This window comes from Cinclus cinclus, chromosome 5, assembly GCF_963662255.1.
Source record: "Cinclus cinclus chromosome 5, bCinCin1.1, whole genome shotgun sequence".
Taxonomy (NCBI): Eukaryota; Metazoa; Chordata; class Aves; order Passeriformes; family Cinclidae; genus Cinclus; species Cinclus cinclus.
The window spans coordinates 70,165,032-70,190,100 of NC_085050.1; the positions used below are offsets into that span (position 1 = coordinate 70,165,032).

At 39.1% G+C, this 25,069-nt stretch overlaps 1 protein-coding gene across 2 annotated transcripts in view; it reads left to right on the forward strand.

The window, feature by feature from the left end:
• PRDM5 (PR/SET domain 5) overlaps positions 1-12,387 on the forward strand; it is a 58,156-nt gene extending 45,769 nt beyond the window's left edge. The window contains exons 14-15 of one of the 2 annotated variants that reach the window (XM_062494003.1): positions 6,861-6,965; positions 11,690-12,387. In XM_062494003.1, the coding sequence (XP_062349987.1) occupies positions 6,861-6,965; positions 11,690-11,854 (270 nt within the window). In that variant the 3' untranslated portion in view covers positions 11,855-12,387. The remainder of the gene's footprint in view (positions 1-6,860; positions 6,966-11,689) is intronic. The other variant, XM_062494004.1, reaches the window with a different exon arrangement.
• Positions 12,388-25,069: the final 12,682 nt, after the last annotated feature.

Consider the following 25,069-nt stretch of genomic DNA (forward strand, 5'->3'; position numbering starts at 1 on the left):
CCTTTTGTAAGTTCTAAGAACAAGAAAATCCAGGAAGTCAAACTTGAAATTTCTCTTTTCAGTCATCCCATGTTTTGACTTTTTAAAACAGTGTAAGGCTCTTTCTTTTCATGCCCTTTCCTACACATACATTTTATTTGAAATTTATTTCTGCATGCAAAATCCTTATTGAAAGAATAAATAATGATGTGTATGAATCCTGAAGGTATTTTTGTATCAGTTGAGCCTAGCAATGTGGAAATAAACACAATCGTAGCACCATTGTTCTAAGGGATATTCTCATAAATACTTTGAAAAAAAAGAATCTAGTCTTTTGGCCAGAAAGTTTGTGAAGTAGCTTGAAAGTAATACTGTGTCTTCACCAAAGACAGCAGAGATTAAATCTCGGTGTATTTTACCAGTGGGCTTAAATGCCAGACCTGATGCTGGGGATCAGGGAAGGCTGCTGGAAAAATCATTGCAGAAAGTTGATTAAGGTCTGGCAGCTGCTAAAGTGAGCACAGCCTGGGTGGCCACAGGTGTCAGCTCCAGCTCTGGAGTAAAACAGAGAAGGTAAGGCCAAACCCCTGCTGGCCAGGGCAGGGCAGAAAACACCACCCACCTGACATTAAAATGTCACCCGAATACTGATTTGTTTCTGTGAAAGTAAATGTGTTTGCTTTATGGTTTCATGGGTTTGGGGTTTTTTCTCCTTAAGGAGAAATATGACAGCCTAGGAAAACATAAATGAGGAACTTACTGAAGTTGTTGGTGAAATGAGTTTACAGACCATATCAGCTTTGAGGGAGTTCTATGCACATTTCCAGCCCTCACACTGCAGGAAACTTCAGCTCTTTCCTGAGGCTTTATTCAGTGCCTGACTTAACATTGCCATGTTTGAGCTTAAACACGTGGAAAATTATTGTATGTTACAGCAATAGAATTGGTAATGCTTGGAAATATGGCCATTGATAGGTGCTCAGAGTTGTTGTCATGTTTAATTGATGTTTACATTACTTCTGAGAATGGTGATTTTATTGCAGTTGGATTCAGTGAGGGAAAACAGAAAAGAGTCAAAGCTGTTTGAAAATGGCTTTTCATCACTCGATTTGAATATTTCATATTTGCATGTAACAGATATATTTAATTTTTATAGCTTGTTTAAAAATCTGAGTTCCAGTGGGTGGAAGCTGCCAGCCTGTGCTTAAATGAGGTACATTTCTGAGGTAATTTAAAAATTAGAGAAATTTCAGCGTATCATTTTTGTTCCATGCCTAAGTGCCTACTATTTTAAAACACATTAATATTTAAATGCATTTAAAACCACAGTATGTGCAGAAATTAACCAGCCTTGAAATAATGTTGAGTTTTATTTATGAATTTCATGGGAATAGGGATAAATCATGGTGAGTAAGAAGTGAGGCAGACTCCTGTAGAGGACTCTTCCAGGCAGTGTTTTTGTTCCCTGAACAAGATGAGGTTCTGAGTTAAACAGGCTTTCCAAGGCACTCATTTGGAACTTTACCCTGCTTCCTGTTTTTCAACTCAGAAGAATATTAAGATAATAGTAAATGAGAAATAATGCCAAGACAATATTGACATAATTTCAGTTCTGTTTCCTGTTTCCCAGGAAATATTTGAGCTTAAAGTTTGAGAAAGGGGCATATGTTTTAGAATGCTATTTTCAAAAAAAAAAAAATTCCTTTGTCTACTAAATATAGACTTCTGTGCACATGACAGTGACTAATGAAGTAATATGATGTGTTGATTGTATTTGGAGGGGTTTTTTCATCTTGGATTTTATCTGTATTTCCCTGTTGGTGAGATAGGGGTAAGTTCCCAAACATCTGCCTGAGGATGATGACTTTGCCAGGGCTGTGGTTTCCTTGCCTCTGGAATCTATGTTTGCACACAGAATGTGGAAGGATTGAATCCCACTGCACCTCTATTTTCACACTTTTTAATGTGATGTTGACTGATGATTATCCCTTCCTTGTAGAGTGAAAATGTGCCTTTTCTATTTTCATACTGTTATTTTCTGGGAGCAGGTGAACATCTATTGAATTTTCATCAATTCTGATTAAACCCTCCTTCACTAAATTTTAGGGGCAGAAATTACCTCAGCAGTTCAAAAAACCACAAAGAATTAAGAACTTTGCAGTTTATGGGCAGCAAATAGGCAGGACTACCATGGGATGTGGGAAGTTAGTGATATGGCAAAGCTCAATGATTTGCATATACTGGATCTTTTTAAGAAATGCACCCTTTTTTTTCTGGCAGGCATTTCAGAGAAGATGCATGCTTTTGTTTTAATTATAAATTTTATTGCAAAAAAGGTTATTTTTTCATACTCCTAAAACTGAGACCTGTTCTAACAAAAACATTAGTAATTTCAAGTAAAAGTCACTTTTTTTTTGTTTAAATATACCAGAATTATTTCACGGTTGTTTTAACAGGAAAATCTTGGCCTGCTCTAATTGTTGGAAATATTTTTTTAAAAGGATTTTACTTTTCTACAGAAGAAGCATGTTCTTGTAAAGTGATTTTTAATTGAAGTTTAATATCAAGTTTCAAATCCCAACGACTTCTGTAGAGTTGTAAATTCTCATCACCCTTTGTCTTCCAGTGTCAATGTTATGTTAATAATTAAGTAGGTCTCTGTCTCTGGGTCAGCCACTTGCTGTAGCCAGCAGAAACTTTCCAGTTACTAATAGAGCATCTTCTTACTTGTTGAATTTTTTTCACACTTCAATACAAAACTGGAGTCTGTTAATTTGGGCTATCTGTGATTTTAAGTGTAAGCAGATTTCCTGCATTTTCAGGTTGGCAAAGCTATAGGAATTCCAGATTTCTCTTTGAGAGTAACATGCTCCTGGTAGCTGCAGACATGACTGGGGTATTTTAATGTGATCTGGCTGGTCGTGTTTGTTCATTCTAGGCCACATTTTTCCATTTGCCTGATATTTATTTCAAAAAAGTCTTTTTATTAACCTTCTATTCAGGTGATAATGCAACCACATAAATCATATTTAGTAAGAGTAATACTGATTTTTTAAAATATTCACATAATATTTTCACATAAAATGCCTTTTGAAAGCAGATAATGTTACTGTATCAGTATCTCATGAATAGACATTTTAAAATTTTTCTGGGAGCAAAGGAACACTTTGTTTTAGAATAATGAAAAGAAAAGGATTATTTATTTAATAATTCTGTGTGTCCTGTAGCATCACCATTTTTCATGTCTGTCAATTTTCCCATTCACGTCACAAGTGTAAATATTTACGTGTAATACAAGACCTGATGAGCTTTTCCTTTTTTCTCTGAACTTCTCTCAAGCTTCAGTTTTCAGCATGTTGAAAATACAGACCCATCAAGCTGGTAGTTGTGTTCTTAACTCTTATTTGAATCTTGAGATATGTTTATTTGGTAATAATAATGTTTAGATTATGTTTGTCTTGCTGTAACTGTCGAGCTGATGCAATATTTCTAAATTCAGATTTAGAAAGCGAGTTGGAGAGACTCCTACCAGTGTCATTCCCATTTCCCCTGTGTAGCCAATATTAGCAGGTTTACAGAAACAAGCAGTGCACAAGTCCTAACTTAGTGTACATAACATATTTATATTTCTTAAGGCAGCTGCAGCAGCAGCTAGCAGTTCAGATATTGTGCATGTGAGTATTTCCATCTGCTGTGCTTGCAGGACACTCTGTGTTGTGTCAGGCTGTTGGAGGTACATCAGATTTCCTTGAGATTGGTCATGTCCTGAGCGAGGTTTTCCTAAAGCAAAGCACAACCTGCTTAGAATTCAGGGTGTGATTTGTGATTCAGCCATCCACAGACACAGGAGTGTGTACTGCAGGCACTGTTTTATTTGACACGGTTTTTAAAAAGTTTAATTTCTCTCAGTTTTAATGGTGAAGCCCGTCAGAGATGGGAGCTTTTAGGTTAGCATGTGTCAGTCTTAGAGCAAAACACCTTCCAGAGTACCATTGGGTCTGCTTGGCCTTTCCTTGTTCAAAGGCAGGGAGGTTGTAAATCCTGATCTACATTTTCTATTCCGACCTGGCATACTTAAAACTGTGATGCTAAATCACTGCAGTATCAGCCACGTCCTGTCTCTCTCGCTCTCCCTGCTCCCTTCCTCATTTAGATCATCAATAAAAGAAAACACATGTCATCCTGCAGCTTGGCTGCCACCATAGCCATGGCCTGGCAGATGCTTCTTCAACAGAGGGCAGATTTCTAGATTTATAGTACCAGCACTTGCTAACTCCTCTGAAGTCAGTCCTGGATCATCCTCCCAATGTGCTCCTGTTTTGTTGATGGTTAGCAGGTTTTCCCCTTTTCTTGATATTTTAAATCTGTCCAGCTTTTTCCTCACCTCAGTGTTGGCCCCTTTTATCCTTTCATGGTGGCATTAACTTTCTCAGACCTGTTGCCATGGTTTTTATCTCACCCCCCCAATCTGCTCATGTTTAAAGCAGTGATGGTTATGCTAAGCAAACATCATATTTTCCATGTTACAAGTGTTGCTTTCTCCAAGCATTGTACAATGGAAATTTGACACGAGGGGGAGAAGGAGCAGAGAGAAAAGGAAAAGCATAGAATGTTTCATTTTGAAGAAATTGATCTGTGAGGATGTCTTCTTCAAAACCAGCAACAACAAAAAAGTCTTCTTTTCTGGAGACAAACTGAGGGCCAAGTTTTGCTCTGGACAACACTACTGGTTTTCCTGAAACAGACACAGATGTGAATGGAGGGCAGCTTCACTCGGGGGAGAGGAGGCTGGTGTGAATCAGAGTCATGTATGCTGAAGTCACTGGAATATACAGATGGAAGGGATCTAAAATTAGATCAAAGACAGCTTTGGATGGGTTTCATGCACTACATATGTGAATTTCAATGCAAATGCCAAGGGCATGTTCGATACCCCCTTTTTTGCCACAGAGAATAATACAAATATGAAATATATAACAGCCAAACATAACCTGGGGGAAGATAATACAGCCCAGGTTTGTGACTCCAGCTTCCCAGAGTTTAAAATGACTCGTTTTCTAAAATGGAATCCCAAAATCCCTTTAGCACTGGAATGATTAACCTGGTCATTATCAAGTCAATTCTTCAGATAGCTGAAGACCAAGATGATAAAAAGGGAGCGAGTCCACATGGTGCAGTTTGCAGTAGTGAATGCTTTCATAGGTGTTTAAGATGTGCACATCGTATACTTCACTTTGCACTTTCTGGGGAACAGCCTCCACACAGAAAGGCTGCTTTTGGAGAACTCGCAGAAATGTGGTTTGTGTTAACCACAATGCAAAACCAATTAAGGGGTTGTTGCAGAAACCTGCTTTTCACATGACTTTTTCATACATTTCCCTTAAAAATGCAGATCCTGTTCCATGAAGTCTCTAGTCTGGTCAGCAAAGCTCCCTGTGGCATGAACTTTTTGGTCTAGGTGATAATTTTTTTGTCATAGATCGATTCGGATCTCTTTTAGGTATGTTATTTTATGTTTTCTTTTCTACTGAAGAATCATGGAAATAACACTGCCTTTTCTAGGAAACCTGATGGGAGTAGACTGCAAAATAAAGAACCCCATCTGTGCCCCACTGAGGTCTTTGGACCTGCAGAGAGCTGCCCTAAAGAGAGAGACTGGGCCATACCCAGCACTAATTGACAGTGCACTGTGTTAGGTGTGTGACATGGGGAATGCTGGGGGATCCTGGCAGGATTCAGCAATATATGGAGACCTGATGGTTCCAAGAGACTGAGAGTAGGAATTCAATAACCAGGCAGCTAATTCTCTTTATTGCTTTAATGTCTGAGTTGTTCCATCTCACTTATCTTTGGATCCCATATCATCTCCTGAAAGAACTTAATTACTGCCTATTATTTGTTAATTCACAGATCTAGCTGCTTTTTTATTGCCTATTGACTTATAGTCCTGGCTTTCAATTTAAAATACCTTTCTTTGGAACTTAAGCAGTACAGAATTAGAGACCACAGAAAAAGTAGGACGAGAGTGAAGGAAGTCTAGTTGGTTCAAAAATAAGGGTGCCTTTAGAGCATGAAAATCTTAATGAGGCTATGTGCAGTGCCATGATGCTAATTCTTGCATTTAATTGATTTATTGTTGCTTTCTTTACACTTCTTTTGTAACTTTAGTGGAATCAAGGAAGAATTACACATAAGTAAATTTCTGTATGAAGGAAGAACTTCAAAGAAAAAACATTTGCATAAGTGCCTTTGCTTATATATCTCTTATTTATTTGAGGTCAGAGAGATTGCAGCTTCTCTAGCATCATGTTTTACAGTAGCTGCTAACCAATAGTTGTAATAAAAATACAGATGGTTTGGTTGCCATCTGTGCTTCTTTTGAGATTCTGCAATGAGTATGTGATTAACCTTCTGTCACCGCTTTTCAAAATAAGTTTTTCTGCTACCACAAGCTTTCCTTGTACCTCCTCTTCCTCCCCTCACCTCTTCCCCTGCTTGGAAACCTCCAAACAAACTCGAGGTTTTTGTGGATAATCTTACTTGTCTGTATGCTTTAAGCATTTGTGGAGGATAAAGGAAAGAACATTGGAATTTTATGTTTCTGTACCTTTCAAGTGACAAAAAGCAGACTCCCCAAATGGGTGGGTTTGAAAGACTGGAACAGATAATTAATTCATAAGTGGGTGCTGAAGTGGAAACTGTCAGGCCACAGCTTTCCCAGCTTTCACTTAATCATTTGAAAGCTGTTTTCTGTTGTTTTCACTGACTGTAATACCTTGGAGAGAATATAAAACTTGCACCATCCAGCAAGGAATTCCACTCCTTTAATGACCTGGGCTCTGTGTTGACTCACTTTCACTCGCTGTTGTCATTCCGTGCAGGAAAAGCCGTACCAGTGCTCGGAGTGTAACAAGGCTTTCAGTCAGAAGCGAGGCCTGGACGAGCACATGAGGACCCACACCGGGGAGAAGCCCTTCCAGTGTGATGTGAGTTCCTCTCCTCCTTTCCCTTTGTCTTCTCAGCCTCAGTGCAGCAGCAGGATTTAATTGCAGGGATACTGTGGCCTTGCACCTATTGCTTGTGCCATGGTTACACTTCACGTGGGTTGGATTGCCCAAGCAATGAAAGGCTGTTCAGGGAATTTCATGTGCCCTCTTGCCAAGAGCCACGCACACCTGTTCCTTTTATGGTTTTGGATCCCGTAAGAGCTCTTTTCACCATTAGTAATGCAATTTGGATCTTACCATTTACAAGTTCATGCTGCTTGAGTTCCTGTATGAATTGTGTGACAGGTTAATAGTTGGAGATTAGCTCGTGCAGGAAAAGGGATTTCATTTATTACATGGAGTCTCAACGCTTCTGATGTTGAATGACACAAATATGAATTCAGAATTGCCTGTTTCTGGTGAAATCTGGTCTGATGTTTTCAACATCTGCTCACAGCCTCTTGTTCAGTGAGGAAATCTGGGATGCTGTGCACGCTCTCAGGGCTGAAACGCAGCGTGTGCTGTGACAGTTCATAGATCACTGCCAGGTGCCCTTCATGCAGCCTGCCCCCCCTTGTATCCAACATCTCGCAGCTTTTGGGAGGTAGGTGGGAAGGCTCAATGTGCAGAAACTGCTGGGGAGTAATGTCTTTTCAGAACTATCAGGTGCCAAAATTGTTGCTCAAGCATTTAGGGAAAGGCATCAGAATGGATGTAGAATTAGTGTAGGTGTTTTGTTTTGTGATACTGACTCTTCATGAAGCACTCACAGGGGACTGCCAGCTCTCAGTTATATCCTAGATGTCTCAGTCTGAGCAGCTGTGAATTTGCTCAGAAATTTCTATAATTAGTTGCAAAATTAGAATAACAGCTTGGCAGAAAAGTTTCAAGGGTCTGTTAACTGTTTTGTTTTTTAATGAATGATCTGATGTCATTTCACTGAGAATAAAAGATATTAATTTCATGAAAAAGTTCAACTGAGATGTTTTGCTGCTGTCTACAAGTTAGGGAGTTTGCTGTATTCTTTTGGGATAATCTCGGCCTGGCTCTGGATAGTACCTTGAGGATTTCTCTAACTCCAAATCATTGTCAATAACTTTTTCAGCTTTCAGATTGTTACGCTGTTTATCAGCTCTTGGCCAGCTACCAGCGTAAATGCAATTTTTCCCACACCGTGCATCCAAGATTCACTGCTCTTGAATTCAGAGTATTGCTTTTGCAGACTAGCTTGGTATGGTGATTCTATTTTATTAATTTTCCTTGCTTTAATTAGAAATATTAGCTGTATGAAAACATACTTCCCTGTTTCAGCTTTTCCTTCAGTTTTCCTCATTAATTAAGTAGAGCTGTACTTTCCTGAGCCATAGCATTTTTAGAAACAGCTGTAATCTGTGTCTAGTCCTAGTCCTTCACTTGAGAATTTTTCAGTGTATGTTCAGTTACTGGTGATATTTTTTGTACTTCAAGTTTCTGCCTTGTTTAGCCAAAATTGCTCTTTAGAAGAGCCTTTTGCTGGCTGTACTCTGCCAGAGGCTGCTGAGCTTTTGGAGTTTGGACACAACAGGAGTTGCCTCCACTGTTCATTCCTGCATGCTCCAGTCCCCCAGGTGCCCACTGTAGTCTGTTGCTTAATGCACGCTTGGAGAAAGTAAAAATTGATATTTTCAATAATTTCTCCTTATTCCACCCGGGCTCCTGTTCTACACATGCTGGGGACACAGTAAATGTCACCCAGAGCAGCCCATTCCTCCAGAGCTGTCTTGCACATTGCATGATTCCAGATGTTTATGTAGAAGTTACAGGAAAACCAGCAGTGGACAATTACTGAAAAGTGTCCCTTTGGGGGACATTTATTGTGGGCTACCTGATGCTAAATTTCCTTTTTACACTCAAGTATTTTCACCTACAATTTTTTATGCCACTCGAGATAAACTGTAGATGCTCTCATGACTTCTCTTAAAGTTACTTGAGTGGTAATTTATGACAACAACTTCTCCAAGTTCTTATCTCTGGAGTACCACATACCAATTCTTCTAGTATTCTTTTAGTCTGTATTCTTGCTTTAAATAGTTTTGTTTTGTTTTTTTTTTTTCCAGAGTCAGAAATAAAAATCACGTCTTCTCTTCCTGTCTCACTCTCCTCTCTCTCTCAGGCACACGGAACAGTCACTGCAGGGCAGGATTGAGTTACGTGTGAAACTAAGCCTTGTACTCTGTTTAAGGAAGGTGCTACAGTTTATTTATGTGTCTATTCTGGTGTCTTATTAGTCAGCAAAAGCATTTTCAGACCTTAATGTCTCAAAGCTCTCACCTCCCACGCATCATAGTGGAAATTGAATATTCCCATTTTAAGGTGGCAATTCTAATACATGTCACCTAGAAAAGTGAAAATAACTGAAATATGGAAATAGAAATGCAATTTTTCATCGCAAATTAGGTGTCTCTCCTCTCCAGACCAGCCTGGTTTTTACTGGAAGGCCAATTGAATTTCAGTTTCTCAGAGACAGTAGATTATTTCTGAGGGGCAGAAGGGTCAAGTACTGCCTGTCCTGTTTTCTTTCCAGTACAGTATTTCCTTCCACTCTGCCTTGGACTGACCTTACACTTACTTTCAAATGTCAGTCTTTTCCATCCTCCCTACCTTACCAGAACTTTGATCATTTTGAAGAGGTTGATTAGAGCTCAAATGCACATTATCAAGAGTGGTTGTAAATCTATAAAATACCAGTCTTGCTTACAAAATCGATATATGAAGCAAACTCTTGAAGTTCCCCAAAACTTTTCTGCACAGCACAGGGTATGCCATACCTTTAATAGTCCTGTGCATTCCATGTTCTTTTTGAAGAAGGAAGGTAGCACAGCGTGCTAGAGCCTTGGAGGAACAGAAGGACATGTGATACTGGTTATATGAGCAGAATAAATGAAAAAAATGTACTTTGAGACTGTATTATAAACTGTTTATTTTAGAAATGAAGAGGGGTGTGTAAGATATACAAGATGTGTGTGTGTTCAGTATGTGTGTATATCCCTGATGGAGATATCTTTGAAGCCTCCTGGCTCTCAAGAAACATGGAGTATTTACAAGTGTGTGACACTTCTAACACACTGGGATTTGTGGCTGTGATTAGATAAATGTTAGGTGTTCCCTTTGTGTGCTCTGTGGAGGAGAAACAGAAACTGGTGTTTGGCAAAAGCAGCGCTCAGAGCTGACCAGTGGGTGCCTCACTGAACCAGTGAGATTCACTAACAAAATTGTAATTGAGGTGCAGTAGCAAAAGGGTGGCTGTTGTTTGGGTCTCAAAGAGGTTTATTCAGAGATGATTCACTGGGGGAAAACATGGAGAGCTGCAGTTATTGTATGAAAGTCTTCAGCATTACATCATGTCATAAAGTCAAAAATGTTCTAGTGCAGCAGCACACAGCGTGGGGAGAAATTATTTTGAGTACAGAACTTGCCTCTGGCCATTGTCATTTTATGGTCATTTAATGGTTTTGCCTTAATTGGCATAAAATCCATGTGCTGGAGGTCAAGATGATCTACATGGATAGTCAGTTCTTGTTGTTGTGTTTTCAAAAAGAATCAGTCATCATTCAGCATTTGCAGTAGTTTGGTGCCAGTATAAATTTAAAGCTTAGTTTTTTTTCTCAAGAGGGATTGTCCAGGGTTCTCTGAGTTTTTTTCTGCATGAAAGAGATATTGTCTGGAAGGAACATGGAATGTTAAGATTGCAGGCCTATGGGTGTTCATTCTTGTTTAATTATATGACTCTTGTCTATTTCATTTGTCAAATCAGCAGCTGCTTCCTTTTCCTTTTTTTCTTCAATTTCCTGTCAAATTCAAGTTACAATATTTGCTTGAATGGTAGGTGAATGTGGCAGTATAACTGCACAGTTTCAGTTGAGTTGGTGTCTTGCCTTAACTTTTAGTTCTAATTTTTCTTTGCTGAACTTGTTCTTTTAACCTTTTGTATTTATCATTTTAACTTCAGTACAGGGATTTTTATAAAGTGATGGCTTTAATGTGGCAGAGTCCTTCATGCCTCCATCTATTTATTCAAATGGCAGAATGAACTGGACTGCTTGAAGTACAGTGGAGGAAGGAAAGCAGCACACCAGATAATAATGCAAAGGAATTGCACCTTCATTTACCAGATGTCTTCCATTTTCTTGGCCAGGCAGAGAAAGGCTGGTACAATGAGGTTTCCTTTATATTAGCAATTAACCTTTCTTGCAGTCTTCAGAACCTCTTCATTCTCCCTCCTCCCTCCTTGTAACTGAGCAGTTGGAACTGATTCTTTTGGAAGCTGCAGATGTCATCCTGGAGGTCAGGAAGGAAATACATCATTTGAACTGATGGATGCTCATGATGTTTTGTCATAATTTTTGCTGCCCAGATAAAACAATACCTTTAAAAAAACCTGAACAAAGTACCACAGTGTAATCAGGATACCTCAAGGTGTTGGTAGTTTGAAGATTGAGTCGTTTTTAGGCAGAAAGCATCCTTGTGCCTGTGCTACTACTCCTAATATACGACATAAAAAGATGCCAGGCAGAGTAAAAATCTTTCAGGTGCTCTCTGAAGGAGTTTTTCTTCCAAAGACCAGCTCATTAATTAAATATTGCAGGTATGTGTGGCTGTGGCCTCAGTGATGTAACCTTAGGAGTGTTATGCGTGCTTGCAATTTTAATGCTTCATTTGTCTTTGTCTTGTCTTCACTGCCTCAGGTTTGTGACCTGTCCTTCAGCCTAAAGAAGATGCTGATCCGACACAAGCTGACTCACAACCCCAACCGCCCCATGGCAGAGTGCCAGCTCTGCCACAAGAAGTTTACAAGGAATGACTACCTCAAAGTGCACATGGAAAATGTCCATGGAGAAACTGACGGCTAAATACAACCTCACTGAGAGGAGTGGATCCAAAGTGGTGCATTTGCAGATGTAGAAACTCCAGACTTTGCACTTGGTCAGTAAGCACAGTCAGGGGAAACAACTGTAATGCCTTCACATGTTATTTTTCTCAGTTTTGTTGAAAATATGTTAGTAAGAAAAAAAACCCAAAGACATTCTGATGTAAAACAGCTTGAAAATTTAAAAAAAAAAAAAAAGAAGAAGACAGTAAAAGAACTTTGGAAAAATTTTATCCTCATTCAAACAAAGAATCTTTAAGCAAACTTCTATTTGTTAATGACATCCTTAGAAGCTTAGATATTAGTAGCAGTGCCTGGAAATCTTGGACACTTGCAACCAAACTCTTGGCTGTCTGTAACTGTATTTCTATATCTAACCTACAAGGCTCCATTAAAATTATTTTATTTGAAACCACACTGAGTTTGTCATTCTGATTGACTGCTGATTGTATCCAGACTTGTTTTATTCATATCATAGTTCTGCATTTTGTTGTAACACGATTTTGTCTCATTTTATTTGCAGCTCTCTCATTACTGTATGAAACTGATTAACTTGAATTGGTTCTTGAGATGCCAAAATGTGTGGGTAGAGAGCTGTGGAAATCTGTCAACGTTCAGTATTCCTGTGTGAGATTGAGGAGGATTTATTTCTTCTGGTTACACGAAGCAAGAGTGAGAGAAAATTCTGAACAATTTAGTTTTAAGTACTGTATTCATACTCATCATTGTGGCTGGCAAGGCAAGTGGAAAGACATCTTAACAGGGTGGCTTGAGCAGCTAGAATTGTTCAGTTGACATGTCTTTGATTTCCTGGTGAATAGCTGGTTCCCACAGTGTTTCTTCCTGCTGAATCAGATGCCCTGGATTTCTTCATACCACTTAAATACCATTTGTTTTTTTTTCTTTTTCTTAATTCTGTTCATGAACACTGGGAAAAATACTGCTTTAAAACCAAGTAACAATCCAATTCTTCATGTTATCAGAGTGAGTTGTTTGCTGCAGAAGACTCTTCAAAAGAGTTCCCAGAGGCCCTCTTGTACAGCCAGATAACCAAGAAATTCTTATCTACAAGGACAGTAAAACTGTAACTTCAGAGGGTGGTTGCATGTGGAATTCCTGAGTTATCAGCAGTTAATATTAAGGCTCTGGCATTAGCAAACTGTTCAGATTTATTTTGGACCTGTCAGTGTTTTGCAAAAAGAACTGGGACATCTGTGTAGGATTCCTGCAGAATTTGGAGAAGTGAAATCATCAGTAATTTTCTTGTTTGTGGCAACCTTCTATATGTGAAAGCATCCCAAGCCTTCATGCCCTATTTGCTTCCTGAGAGGTAGGAGAAACTTGGAGACTGGACCAGTTCCATTCCACAAATCATTTGTTCATGTAAATCTAGTGTATTCTATGTGTCTAAGACAAATGTAGTTGAAATAGGCATTCTAAAGTTGAGTAAAGACTATTTCCTTTCCTTGTTTGTAGAGGTTTTGTTACAATTTATCAGAACAGTTTATTTCTTGTTCCAGAAAACCTTAAATTACTGGTAGTTACTATAAAAAAAAATATAATTTTAAGTATTGGGTAGCAAAAGCAACCAGTATCATATACTGAATTGTGTGATGGTTTTTTAGTTATATGTTCTTAATTATTTCCAAGGAGAATCAGATTGGTGACTTTTTTTAAATATCTGGGCCGGGTTACTTTTTTGTTGTTGTTGTTGTTTGCCTTTTTGACATCAGTGAAATGAAAAATTGAGTCATGGGAAAACCAAGATTCCAGTTCTTTGTTTTTCAGCCTTTTCGATCTTTCCTTCCATTTGGTTAGCACAAACTCAGTCACAAAGAGTAGTAGAAGGAAAATAAAGCACTGAAAAAAAAACCAAAGCCCAAACAAAAAAAACACAAGTAAAGGTTTTCTGAGGAGTTTTTGAGGGGCAAGTCTGTTAAAATACAAAGAAGAGAATCTTTTTGGGGGAAAAAAAGGATAATTTAAAATATTTACATGTTTTGCATAGGCTTTTTGCCAGAAATCTGTACTGCAAAGTTGGTACATGTTTAGGGTTAAGGTCTGCTTTTGAGAAGAACACCTAGTTGTGCAAGTCAGTAAGTAGAGAGGAGAATGTCCTTTTATTTTTTAATTACTTCTAGGTAAGCTACAATACATAAAGATTTATCTTGCTATATGTAATCAGCGCCAGCACTTGAGCAGCTGAAGCTTTGATCTTATTAAATGGTGTCAACAGAACAAGGCATTGAGAGGATCAGTGAATGAATTCAGACCTTCCTGAAAGGCAAACACAAGAAGCACAGGAGTTTGAAGCCCAGCTCCAGGTGAGCATCTTTTCCATCTTGTCCTCCAGGAACTTTCCCTTTGGGCTAAAATGGCTGCAGACCTGAGTTGCTACAGAGCCAGCACCTGGCTCAGCAGCTCCAGGTCTTTGCACAGCAGGAGCTGCTCTGTTCTTTACATGAGGACCTGAATTTCTCCCAGTCAGAGGTAATATGTTTCACATTACTGGATTCATGAACTGTGTAATTGATTTGATATACAAGGCAGACTTACCAGTATGCTACATATTTTTATTTGATTGTAGCTTGCTTTAAAAAAAAAAAAGAACGAGCAAACGAAAACAAACAGGAAAAAAAGCAAACCAGCAAACCCTTCTTCTTTGAGCAAAACTTTCCATTGACAGTGTCCCACTTGGTTTTACCTGGAAAAAATAGGGAATGTTCCCTTCACCTGATTTTGAGAAGTGGTAAAGTCAAACCTGTTGCTCTAAAGGTAATTTGAATTTTTTTAGTGTTGTCTTTGTATGTTTGTTTGTTAATCATCGTTCATTAGAATACTGACTTTTCCATAGTAAGTGGTGCCTTGCAGAATAACATGAAAATCTAGACATATTCCTCTAAGTGTGTGTAGTCACTGCAATTTTAGGAGGTTGTGACTTTTCCCCCCGTGTTCTGTAATTTTCTGCAGATACCATTCCATTTGCTTTCCTAATTTTTCCATTACCATTGGCCCCTCTTGGAGAGGGCTCCATCTCTGATATTAGGAACAGCAGCACTCTTACTGGTTCCTTTTGCTTTTCATTCTGATCATCTATATGGCCTAAAGGTGATACAAATCATTAAGATGATAGATATCCTTTCATTTTGTAATGTTTTATTTCTGGTCTGTCTGTACAACTGTGAAGGATCTAATGAGTTCTTTAATTTAAACTGTCAAGTCCTAAGTAGCAATCAGCTAAAGGAGGAAGTAGGGTAAGTTAACCTCTGCTGGGCATTTCGTGTTGTTTTAGATGGCAGTCTTTAGTGGTCTGCATTTGTGTCAATAAGTACCAGTGCTTTTATTCTTCCTGGACATCTGACTCTGTGTTTATTTAAATTCTTTAGTTTAAAAGGTAGCAGAAGAGTCCTCCTAAAGCGCCACTTGGAGCTCAGTGATCAAGGTACAGTAAAATGCTTTCAGTTCAGTTACGTACTTATTGCACTGACGTGTTGGGGTTTTCTTCACAGTGAAACATTGAAATCTGCTTATTTGGGTTTTTTAGGCAAGTGTGAGCTCAGAATACAACAGCAGTTACAGCTGTAAAGTTGTGTTCTTCAGAGTGAATTCTGACATTCTGTATGTCCTGTGGTACATCAAGAAGATGGGAGAAATTTAAGTCGTTTAGTCCTAGCTGAAAAGTTGTCACAGATAAAGTTTCCTTGGCCTGGAAAATTCACTGGACATTTCACCCTGGGATAGAAAGTCTTTTATATAATAGTTATTGCCTATTTAGTCCCTTTTATCTCCTGTCCCCTTCTCTTTGTAAGCTGCTCCTGACTGTGCAATGCTGTGGGCAGGGGCAGACAGTGAACTGGCAGAGCTCAGTGTTTGCCCAGTGTTTGCTGCTCACTTTGTCTGAGCCCTGTTTGTTATGCTCAAGTGGCAATAGCAAGTTTTGGATTTGGCTGACATCAGCTGCCTCTCACATTACAGCAGCAGTGGGATCAGAGCTGGCCATGATATCCAAGCTGTCATCACCCTCCTGTGATGGGGAAACGAGGGGGAAACACCTACCCCTGTCACAAGTGCAGGAGAGACTTGATGGTCCATTTGTCTCCATGGAATCCAGCTGAGGTAGGCAGGAAAATACTCCTGGATCTTTATCACTGGGCATGTCCTGGGCTTGATACATCAGAAAAATCTAGGTAGTAAGGTAGAGAAATAAAAACAAACCACTTAGTGTCTGACTCCTGGTGTTACTGTGTAAGACCATGAGGTCTTTTCCAACAACTAACCCAAGGAAACTTGGATTTAGGAATTATTATTCAATTAAAGAAAGAGAAAAATAATAAGAGTTGCCACCTAGGCTTTTGAAATGGTGTGATCCTGCAAGACTTTCACAAAAAAGGTATGTGTGCATATGCATAAAGTGTTATATAGGCCAGATATATAAAATGCTAGAATGGAAAGGCGAGATCACAGTTTCATAGGGCTCTGGAAGTCTGATTCTGTGTGTGCTCAGAAATTAGTAGAGTCTAACTAAATTTTGGAATTTGACTCCAGGTTTTAGCTAACAGGATGTCCTGATAAGCAGGAGCTTGGTTCTGTGCAAATACAACCAGAAAATGTCCCAATTTAAACTTGATGTTTTGTTCTAAAAAATTTTGAGCAATGAGACAAAAAAATGCAGCCTTTTATTATTAAGTTATATTGGTTGTAGGTCAGTTTCCCATAAGACATCTTGCATCACAAACAGACATGATCAGCTGTACTTCAAACACCATTGTTCATGTGTTCATAGCCTTTATGTTTCACATCTCTGAAGCAATGGAAGTGTCTCAGCATGTTCTTACAGCAGTAGCATCGAGTTCAGGTAGCGCATAGTGAACTGGGAATAACTGGTTGTCAATTTTCTAATTCCATTTGTTGCATGGCTATTCTTGGCTGAACAATAATCAAAGAGAGGTTGTTTAAATTCCTGTTTTTATTTGAGAAGGGCATTCAGCAAAAAGGAACCAATAATAAAAGTTGTTTTGGGTTTGTGGTTTCAGGGGATTTTTTTTGGTTCTTCTACAGGGAAAAGATTATAAGCCCTTAAATCCACAAGTTCATTTCCAGTTTACCAGCTGTTCAAACGAAACTGGGAGGAAGAGCTATAACAGGTAAGGTTGCTGCTGGAGGAGAGACCTCCACTTCAGCATTAGGCAGGTTCACTCTTTGGTACTAATGTTATGATCATACTCTGTGTCATGCCTCAGACTTTAAAATATTCTTTAAGAAACTTGATCTGCCAAATTCAAGATAGATCACAGCTCCATTTTGCAAGACGAGAAACACCAAAGTCGTTTCACAAAATGACATCTTGCTCTAAATGTTTTAAAGCATTCAAGTCCTTTTATCTGGCACGTTCTGACTTTTTAACATAGGTCAGTTATACTGTGATACAACTTGGAGGGTTTGGTCACTACATTACCTTGTGCATCTGTGTGTAATTTGTTCAGTTTCATAGTAGGTAAAGAGGGGATTAGATGGGCTGAGATTAAATAGTAAAAGCCCTTTGGGCATGGAATAAAATATTTGTGATAGCCGATCTCACTTTGTTTTTTTCCTTAATCACTTAGAACAAAATTATTAAAAACTTAGAATAATAAAACCGTGGTTGGATATAGCTATTTAATCAGATTCAGTCTAGAAAATGCCAGAGGAGGATGAGTTATTAAATTAAGAGGACACTAATCTTTACAAGATGCACACTTTTTCTGTGCTTATGAGAGTTTGCCGTTTCTAACCAGGGCAGGTTGCTGCCTTCACTTGCTGGTATTGAGCACAGAGTTTAGCTTGTAACTCGGTCTTGCCAGGTCACAGCTTGTGCAGAGGACATTTTCTACAGTTTGGCTTTTGCAGAAGGAGAAGGTTGTTTTACTCTGGGCAGAAAGTGCCAAGGCCTGAGCTTTCCTATCCTTCCTTGTGATTTGAACAGTCTTGAGCCATGCAAAGACACCTTCTTAAAATCTCTTAAATCTTGTGCCGAATTTTTGTTTTCTAAACTCACTCTGTACATCTGAGAGAAAACCTTTCAGTTTTGAGTAACCTGTCCCAAAAGTTTTCCTCAAACGAGTGCAGTGGAAAGTTTCCTGTGCTATAAGAGCAGTTTTTGGTAAGCCAAGCAGGTGAGGTTATCCCGTTCTGAATTATTTCCCTCAGCCATGTGCAAAATACTTTGTGTGGGATGACAGGGCTGGGCTTAGCTCTTCAATAGAAAGAGACTCTGAGATCAGTTCTCTTGGAGCTACAAATGAGGCCAGGTATACTAAACCTGCAAACCAAAGCACCTGTAAATTCTTCTGCCCACACCTTTACAGTGCAGCAAGGATGGCTGGAAGCAGTGATTCTTCTCCTTGCTTTGATAATTTTCATTAGCCTAGCAATTATAGTAAAGTTTGAATGTGGCTATAGAATTCAAATGAGAATTGGACTAGAAAAAAGCTGTGAAATCAATGATTTGAACTTTGCTTGTTTATTTTCCCCATTGCAAACATCCGACTGTGGAAAGCCACCCAAAACTGGACGTGACTCAGCCACTCACTGTAAGGGTGGCAGAGGGGTTAAAATTTAGCTGCTGTCAATCATAGGTTCAAAAAGGTTAATGATTTATTTTTAAACTTACATAATTAATAACCCATTAGAAGTAAAAGGGAAAAAATTGGTTTTCCCTGGTATAAATTAGTGCATTTGCTTTGTACCAGAATGGTACCTTCCTGCTGTATATTTCAGTGGCACTAGGAATTATTTATCCGTGCAGCTGCAATTGTTTAATTCATCTTGTTTGTATTGACAAGTCTTACAAAGAATCATCCTGCTTAGATTTCAGGCTAACAGCTAGCAGCCATGTGATTGCTCAGTGTGGATGGTGAGCAAGATTGTATTTTCGGAGTTGTATCAAATGTTACACAAGGCAAGATTTTTCCAGAAACAGAAAATTAATAGTCAGTTTTGGAGCCCTGAGTTGTGATTGTAAATTGCTACTCTTGAGCATAGTACTGATCGTGTGTCAAGTTTGTTGTCAGGCGAATTTAAATTTATTAAACCTAAGAAAGCCCAACCACATGTGTGTTCCCTAGCAGACTTATTTCATAATTGCTGGTAACTTCCCTTGTGAATATAAAGACCCAGCTAGTAGCTAATCCTGTAATTACATATTTCCTATGATTAACTGTGCTGTTTCATAAATTAGAATCTGGCAAGGTCTGCTCAGGATATGAGCTACTGTCATGTTGTCATTGTTAGCCGCAGTTCACCTCTCTGTCAGTATAGGATAAGCACCTAAATGTTTTGCTTCAAAAGGTATTCTCAGAAATATAAAAACATGCTCTGAATGCTCTTACTCTGAAAGAATCTGGAGCTGCATATTTGCTGTGCACTCGAAGTGGCTGTGGCATTTGCATTTGCTTTTTCTGAAAGCAGATCTTGGCCGGATAAACTGCTTTCCCCATCTTTTTCTGCTTGGTGTTCCTCATGCAGTGTTTTGAGAAGCCCCAGACATAAAAAACAATATTTTCTAGAAACTGAGCAAAATAGATCAGAGATGAATCCTTGGGTCTGTGTTTCACTCCAGACTTACCTTAGGTGAATCCACAGCTGCTGTAGGTTTTGGCAATACATCCTCTGAGAAAATGAAAAATGTTTTCTTGTTCTCATCTTGTACTTGCTTAACTTTGCTTTGGGAAGTTGATTTATGCTCATGTAGGAAGAAGAAATTATTGCAGTCAATACATGTGCCAGAGTGTGGTTATGGAGTTCACTGTTTACAGTAAGCACAAGCAGTATATTGAAGTTAAAAAATTTACGTGTGTAGCGTGCATGCACATACACAGATCAAAACATGTTCACTGCAGGGAAGAGTTGCTGTGAATATGAATTAATTTTTAATAATGACTGAAGAAGGCAAATCATTTGGTCATTATAATTACTTGTGGAACCAAAGCCAGTTTCAGAACAAATGGAGAATTGCCTGAAGCTGGTTAATAGGATTCGTATTTTGAGCATATGGTAAGGTTATGTTTTAAAGTAAAGGCAATCAGGAGTCTAAATGCATTACTAATAAAATTCCCCCTATCAAATGGTCAAATTCTTCTTAAACCACAGAACCAGGACAAACCAAACCCCGCATTTCAGAACAGCAGGAAGGTTTTGAGGCCTCTTTTGATCTGCTGTCTTTATGTGTGACTTCAGTTCACCTCTGTGTCTGCCCTCTTGTGGATTTTAAATGCATTAAATTTTGTAGATTTAAATTATCCAGGTTTTAAGACCGCAGTCATTGTGATGATCTGGTGACAAATTTGCATTATCTAGAACGGAACGGGGCATATGTGTTCTAGGATTCTTCTGCATTTCTTCTTAATACATTATTTGACTAAAATAAGTGTTCTGCCTACACTCTGGTTTGCGAAGTTCTTTTGTTCTCTTTTGGAACCATATTTGTCAAGCATTTGTTGTCAGTTCTCACTCACTACTGTCGTACAATTGCTCTTCAAATCTGTCTCAGGGAACCATGAATTGATACAAAATACCACTGATACATTCAAAGTTTTGGGAGCTTTTTCTAATGTCATAAGGTAGACAGATGAGAGCCTTCTACAACCTAACACTTTTTCTAATCCCACCTATAATTTCCATCAAAAATATTGCTGTGTACAGTAGTAAATTGCTTTAAAGCCAGAGGCCAGGGATCACTCCTGTGCTGAATGCATCCAGGAGGATTAGTGTAGGTGAGTTTTCAAGGTAGAATATAATAAATAATGCATAATGTTGTTAATGTTTTTAAGCCAATGCAGCTTTGAATTTTGCTATAGAAATAGGAGGAAGCAATGTTCGATGTTCATAGTGTGCAGCAGAGAAACTCAGCTAATGTAAAATGAATGACCTATCAGACAGTATCATTGTGTCAACACAAAATATTTTAGAGAGCCTCTTAGATTATATCTTATAAAGGATAACAGTCAAAGGACAAGAAAGGAGAAATGTGGGGTCAAAGTCAGGAATTGAAAAATAAGTGTGACAAGTGAATTTTTGAGCAGAAATTGGAAGTAGTTGCTGGTTTCCTCTCACTGTCCAAGGTGCTGATAGCACCTGAGAGGCAGAGACAAGGTCTGCACCACAAAGGTAGGGACCTGCCTTCTGGGACCAGTAAATCCCAAATCAAAGGCAGATCTCTCAGGCAGGTTTTATTCTGTTCTGCACAACAGCATGGGTTGAGGAGCTGTCAGAGCCTGTGCTCCTGACATTGCTGGCACTGTGATAGCCACCATGGAGTCATGGTTAGAGCCATCACAGAAGCATGGCCAGCTGCATTTTGGCATGAATGTTCCCTTTTATTAACATTATACCTCTGTGATTACATTTGAATACTTTGTGTTATGATCCGGATTTTTTTTTCTATTTAATTTTGAGAAAGTAGTAAAAATATTCCCAGTATGTGAAAATTCATTTCTGGATGGTTACTGAGCTTTAAGGTGTCATATGCTACCTCATGTAGATCTGGTTCGTAATATCTGCTATTTTGTTAATTTTTTCTGTGTTCACTTTGAAGTTGCAGTATTGCAGCAGAGGCTTTAGAGGTCACTTTGGTGAAGGTGGTGCTGTTAGAAATAGTGAAACAACAGATAGAAACTGCGAGAAAGAAAAGCATTGAAGTAAATTTATGCAATTTCTTTGGCAGTGATCACATAGACCTCAACTCCTGGACCCGGGAAAATTCTGTTATCGTGCTGTGTCATGTATTGAAATAAAATTTCAAAGCACATTCATGTCTACACATAAAAATGATAAATGGTATTTTGATAATTAAGCCTTTTTTTTTTTTTTTTTAGTTATAACCACAGGGCTTGTGTGTTGCCCAATACTGTCCTGCTGTTGCATGCTCTAGAATGTGTATGGAATTATTTATTTCCTACCTAGCACATAAATGTGTGTGTTTGCTAAGACTCCAAGGAAACGTTTAAATGCATGTTGGACTTGTGTGAAAGTCCATAGAATGCACTTTTTTTTTTTTTTAGAAAATAAAGCAGAGGCTTTCGAATGCCTTGCTAAATAGGAAAGGAAGGATGTGAGAAGTTTAAGGCTGTTTTTGATGTCCTTGCTAAGTAACAACTTACTTTGTCAGTATCTTGGGGGTTTTGTAAAGTGCTATTTATTCAGAATTGGTGATAAAACCTTTTCCACATATTTCAATACTGACAACAAATTCCCTTATTCTTCCAACATGACTTTCCCATTTCACTGAAGAAAAGAGCCTGTTGCTGTTTTTTGCATCTCAGCTTTCAGTTCTACTAAATCTTTCAGTCACTTCTCTTTACATCTCTGTTTTCAGCACATTTAGGTAATCTGTAGGGTTTTAAGTTGTTTTAGCTTGGGTCCATTGTGAGATATTAATACAGCCTTGACAAGGTCCGTGGTGTGGAACGTTTTGGTTTCTAACACCAGTGAGAAGAAATGGGGGAGCAGAGCCGTGTCTGACATAAGGCACGCAAAAATGTGGATCTCTCCAATTAATCACTGCACACTGCTGACAAATAAGTGACAGTAATTGATGCAGCCCTTTGAGAGACAATCTGGAACTACTGCAGCCTGGGAAAGCTCATTCATTTCTTTTCCTTTCCTGAGTTAGTGGTGAATAACTGCCCTTCCTTAATTGCTGCCCAGCCTTGCTTTATAGGGTGACAGTGTCAGTGACAAGCCAGGAAGTCAGAGTCTCGTTGGAGCATTATCTGGCTAAGTCTTGTCTGCCTTCTGCTTCTGCAGCTATTGATGTTTTCTTTGGAGTATATTGGCTGCCAGAGGGCTTATGCACCTACACCTAAAGTGCATTTGAGTACTTAAAGGTTTTCTGCTTGACAGTCTCATTATCAAAATGTTTTCATTATTTATGTTACACTCCTAGGCTGGAGTGTCAGGGTTTCTGAGATGCCCAGTAGATCCCAGCAATAAAATCTGTACACTCTGTCTAGATCTGGTTTGCAGTCCATGCTTTGTTTTAGCTGAATTTATCTGACACAGAGGGAAGCCAGAAAGTCTTATGGCCGTAAGAAAATGTGTAACTGTTTTAACAGGCAGTATGCCAGGCCAAGGCAACATATATTCAAGCCACTGTCTGCTGCTAAGGTCCTTCTTGCAGAGTGTTCCTTTTCTTGACAGCAGGACGGGAAGTCCAGGCTCCATCCAGAATACCAGAACAAAGAGAGATTTCTGCTGAATTTTCTCTCCAGTAGGCAGTGGCTGCTTCCATCACATTGAGCAAACTTTTCTTCTAGAACAGTTGCCTGCCTAGGTTATTACTGGAGTGAGGCCAAACTATTTCACTTTGGTGCAGTAATTGTTACAGCCAAGAGAGCTGCTGAGCAGAACCTCCTAGGACTGTCACGTTTGTGTGTGGGGCCACCTCCCACCCAGTGGTGATTTAGATCTGCTGCCATTTCCTTGTAATTGTGGGGCTAGCTCAGTTAGTGTTCACGTCCCTGTTACTCCTGAAGAAGTCCTCTGACTGTTTCCTTGTCTTGCTTTCTCACCCCTCCACTCCTGCGGGAGAACAGGTGTCCCCATGTGGGAAAAGGAGGAGGTAAATTGGTCTCGCTTTCTGGATTGGGGAACTAAAGCACAAGGCAGTTATTTGCCCTGTTTGCTAATAATTCAGGCATTTGCATCTTGCATTGAGGGAAACAGGAGCTCCAGAATCTTGGGGTCTCTGTGAGCCCAGCCGGTTACATCTGATGTGCCCAAACCTCTGTAGTGATGCAGTGGCAGAACAGAACAGATAACTAAGGGTACAACTGAGGAGGGGAAATGGATAATGGATCATGTGTTTCCTCTCACTAGAATCCCTTGCAGTGGCTCTGGCAATTTAGATCTTCCTAGCCAAGAACTGCCCTTCCTCTGTGGCTACAAATGACAGGGGTTTTTTTTCATACTTTCATTTAGCTGTATTTGCTTTCTGAACAAAAATTTGCCTCTTTTGAGGAGGCTAAATTGTTTCCTCACAACATTCTTGTTGCTGTTGTGTTGCTGGAATAAATGGTGAGAGTGTGCTAGCAGCAGACTGCGAGAATGTTAATGTTCCCCAGCAGAAATAGTTAAAATGTGGGGCTTTTAAAATTTGCAGGATAGGTTGTGTAAACTGAGAAGAGAATACAGAGTCTAGGTGTGTGGCAAATGAGATGCACAATGAGCTTATATGTTCATCTACATACATTCCTAAGTTGAAGTGTTTTTTCATGTGAAATACAGGAAAAAGGAATTTTAGCCATTGCAAAAGTCCTGGCAAATGTCAGAAATGTTTCCTTGGAATATTTTACCATTGTGTTCTCAATTTCCCTGAATCTTTTATTTTAGTAGAATTCTTGGAGTAGATTAGGTATGATACAAAATCTGTTTTCTCTCTTAGCTTTTTTTTCCCCCTCTTTGCCTTTTCCTTTCAGGTTACTGTTGCTGTTCCCTGTCACCTTCTCAACCCTTCCCTTTCCTGGCCATCTTTCTCTCTGTTTAGATCTTTCTCTGAGAAATCTGGAAACATGCATTCATCTACTTGCAGAAGAGCAAATGTGCAAAATGAGTGGTGTGTTCCCTGCTGATTTCACAACTTGAACCAATATTTTTCCTGGTGTTTCTGCAACTTTTCTCCAGAGTCACCTGCCCGATCTGGATCCCTGCTTGAGCTCTCTCTGCAGTGGCTGTGCTCTGCTGTGGATTTCTAGGATAAAATGTGACCTAGTAAAATGTATCTGCAAGTGGTAAAAGCAGGAATGTTTTTTTTTTCCCCTAACATAAGTAATGATGCAGAGTTCAAGATCCCTAGAAAAGCTGTGTTCTGATACATTTGACACAACCTGTAGTGTTTCTAACTTTGATGCAATGTAGCTGTTACTATTACCTGCAGTAAAAGATACCTCTTTTACTGAACTGCTCAATTATGGGGTGTTTTATTCACGTTTTTTTAACATTTTCAGAGCTGCCTGAATAGAAGGCAGCCAGCATTGTTAGATTCATTCAGAAGAGCACTTGAGACTGGCTGCCTATGTGTCCAAGCAGAAACTGGGAAGATAAATACCAGGTTACTTGGTTCCTTACTACACTTGTAGTTATCCCATATTTCATTATTTCCAAAAGAAGGAGCCAAATGAGACCCACAAGTGTTGGTGAGAGAAAGAGGCATTGTGTTGAATGA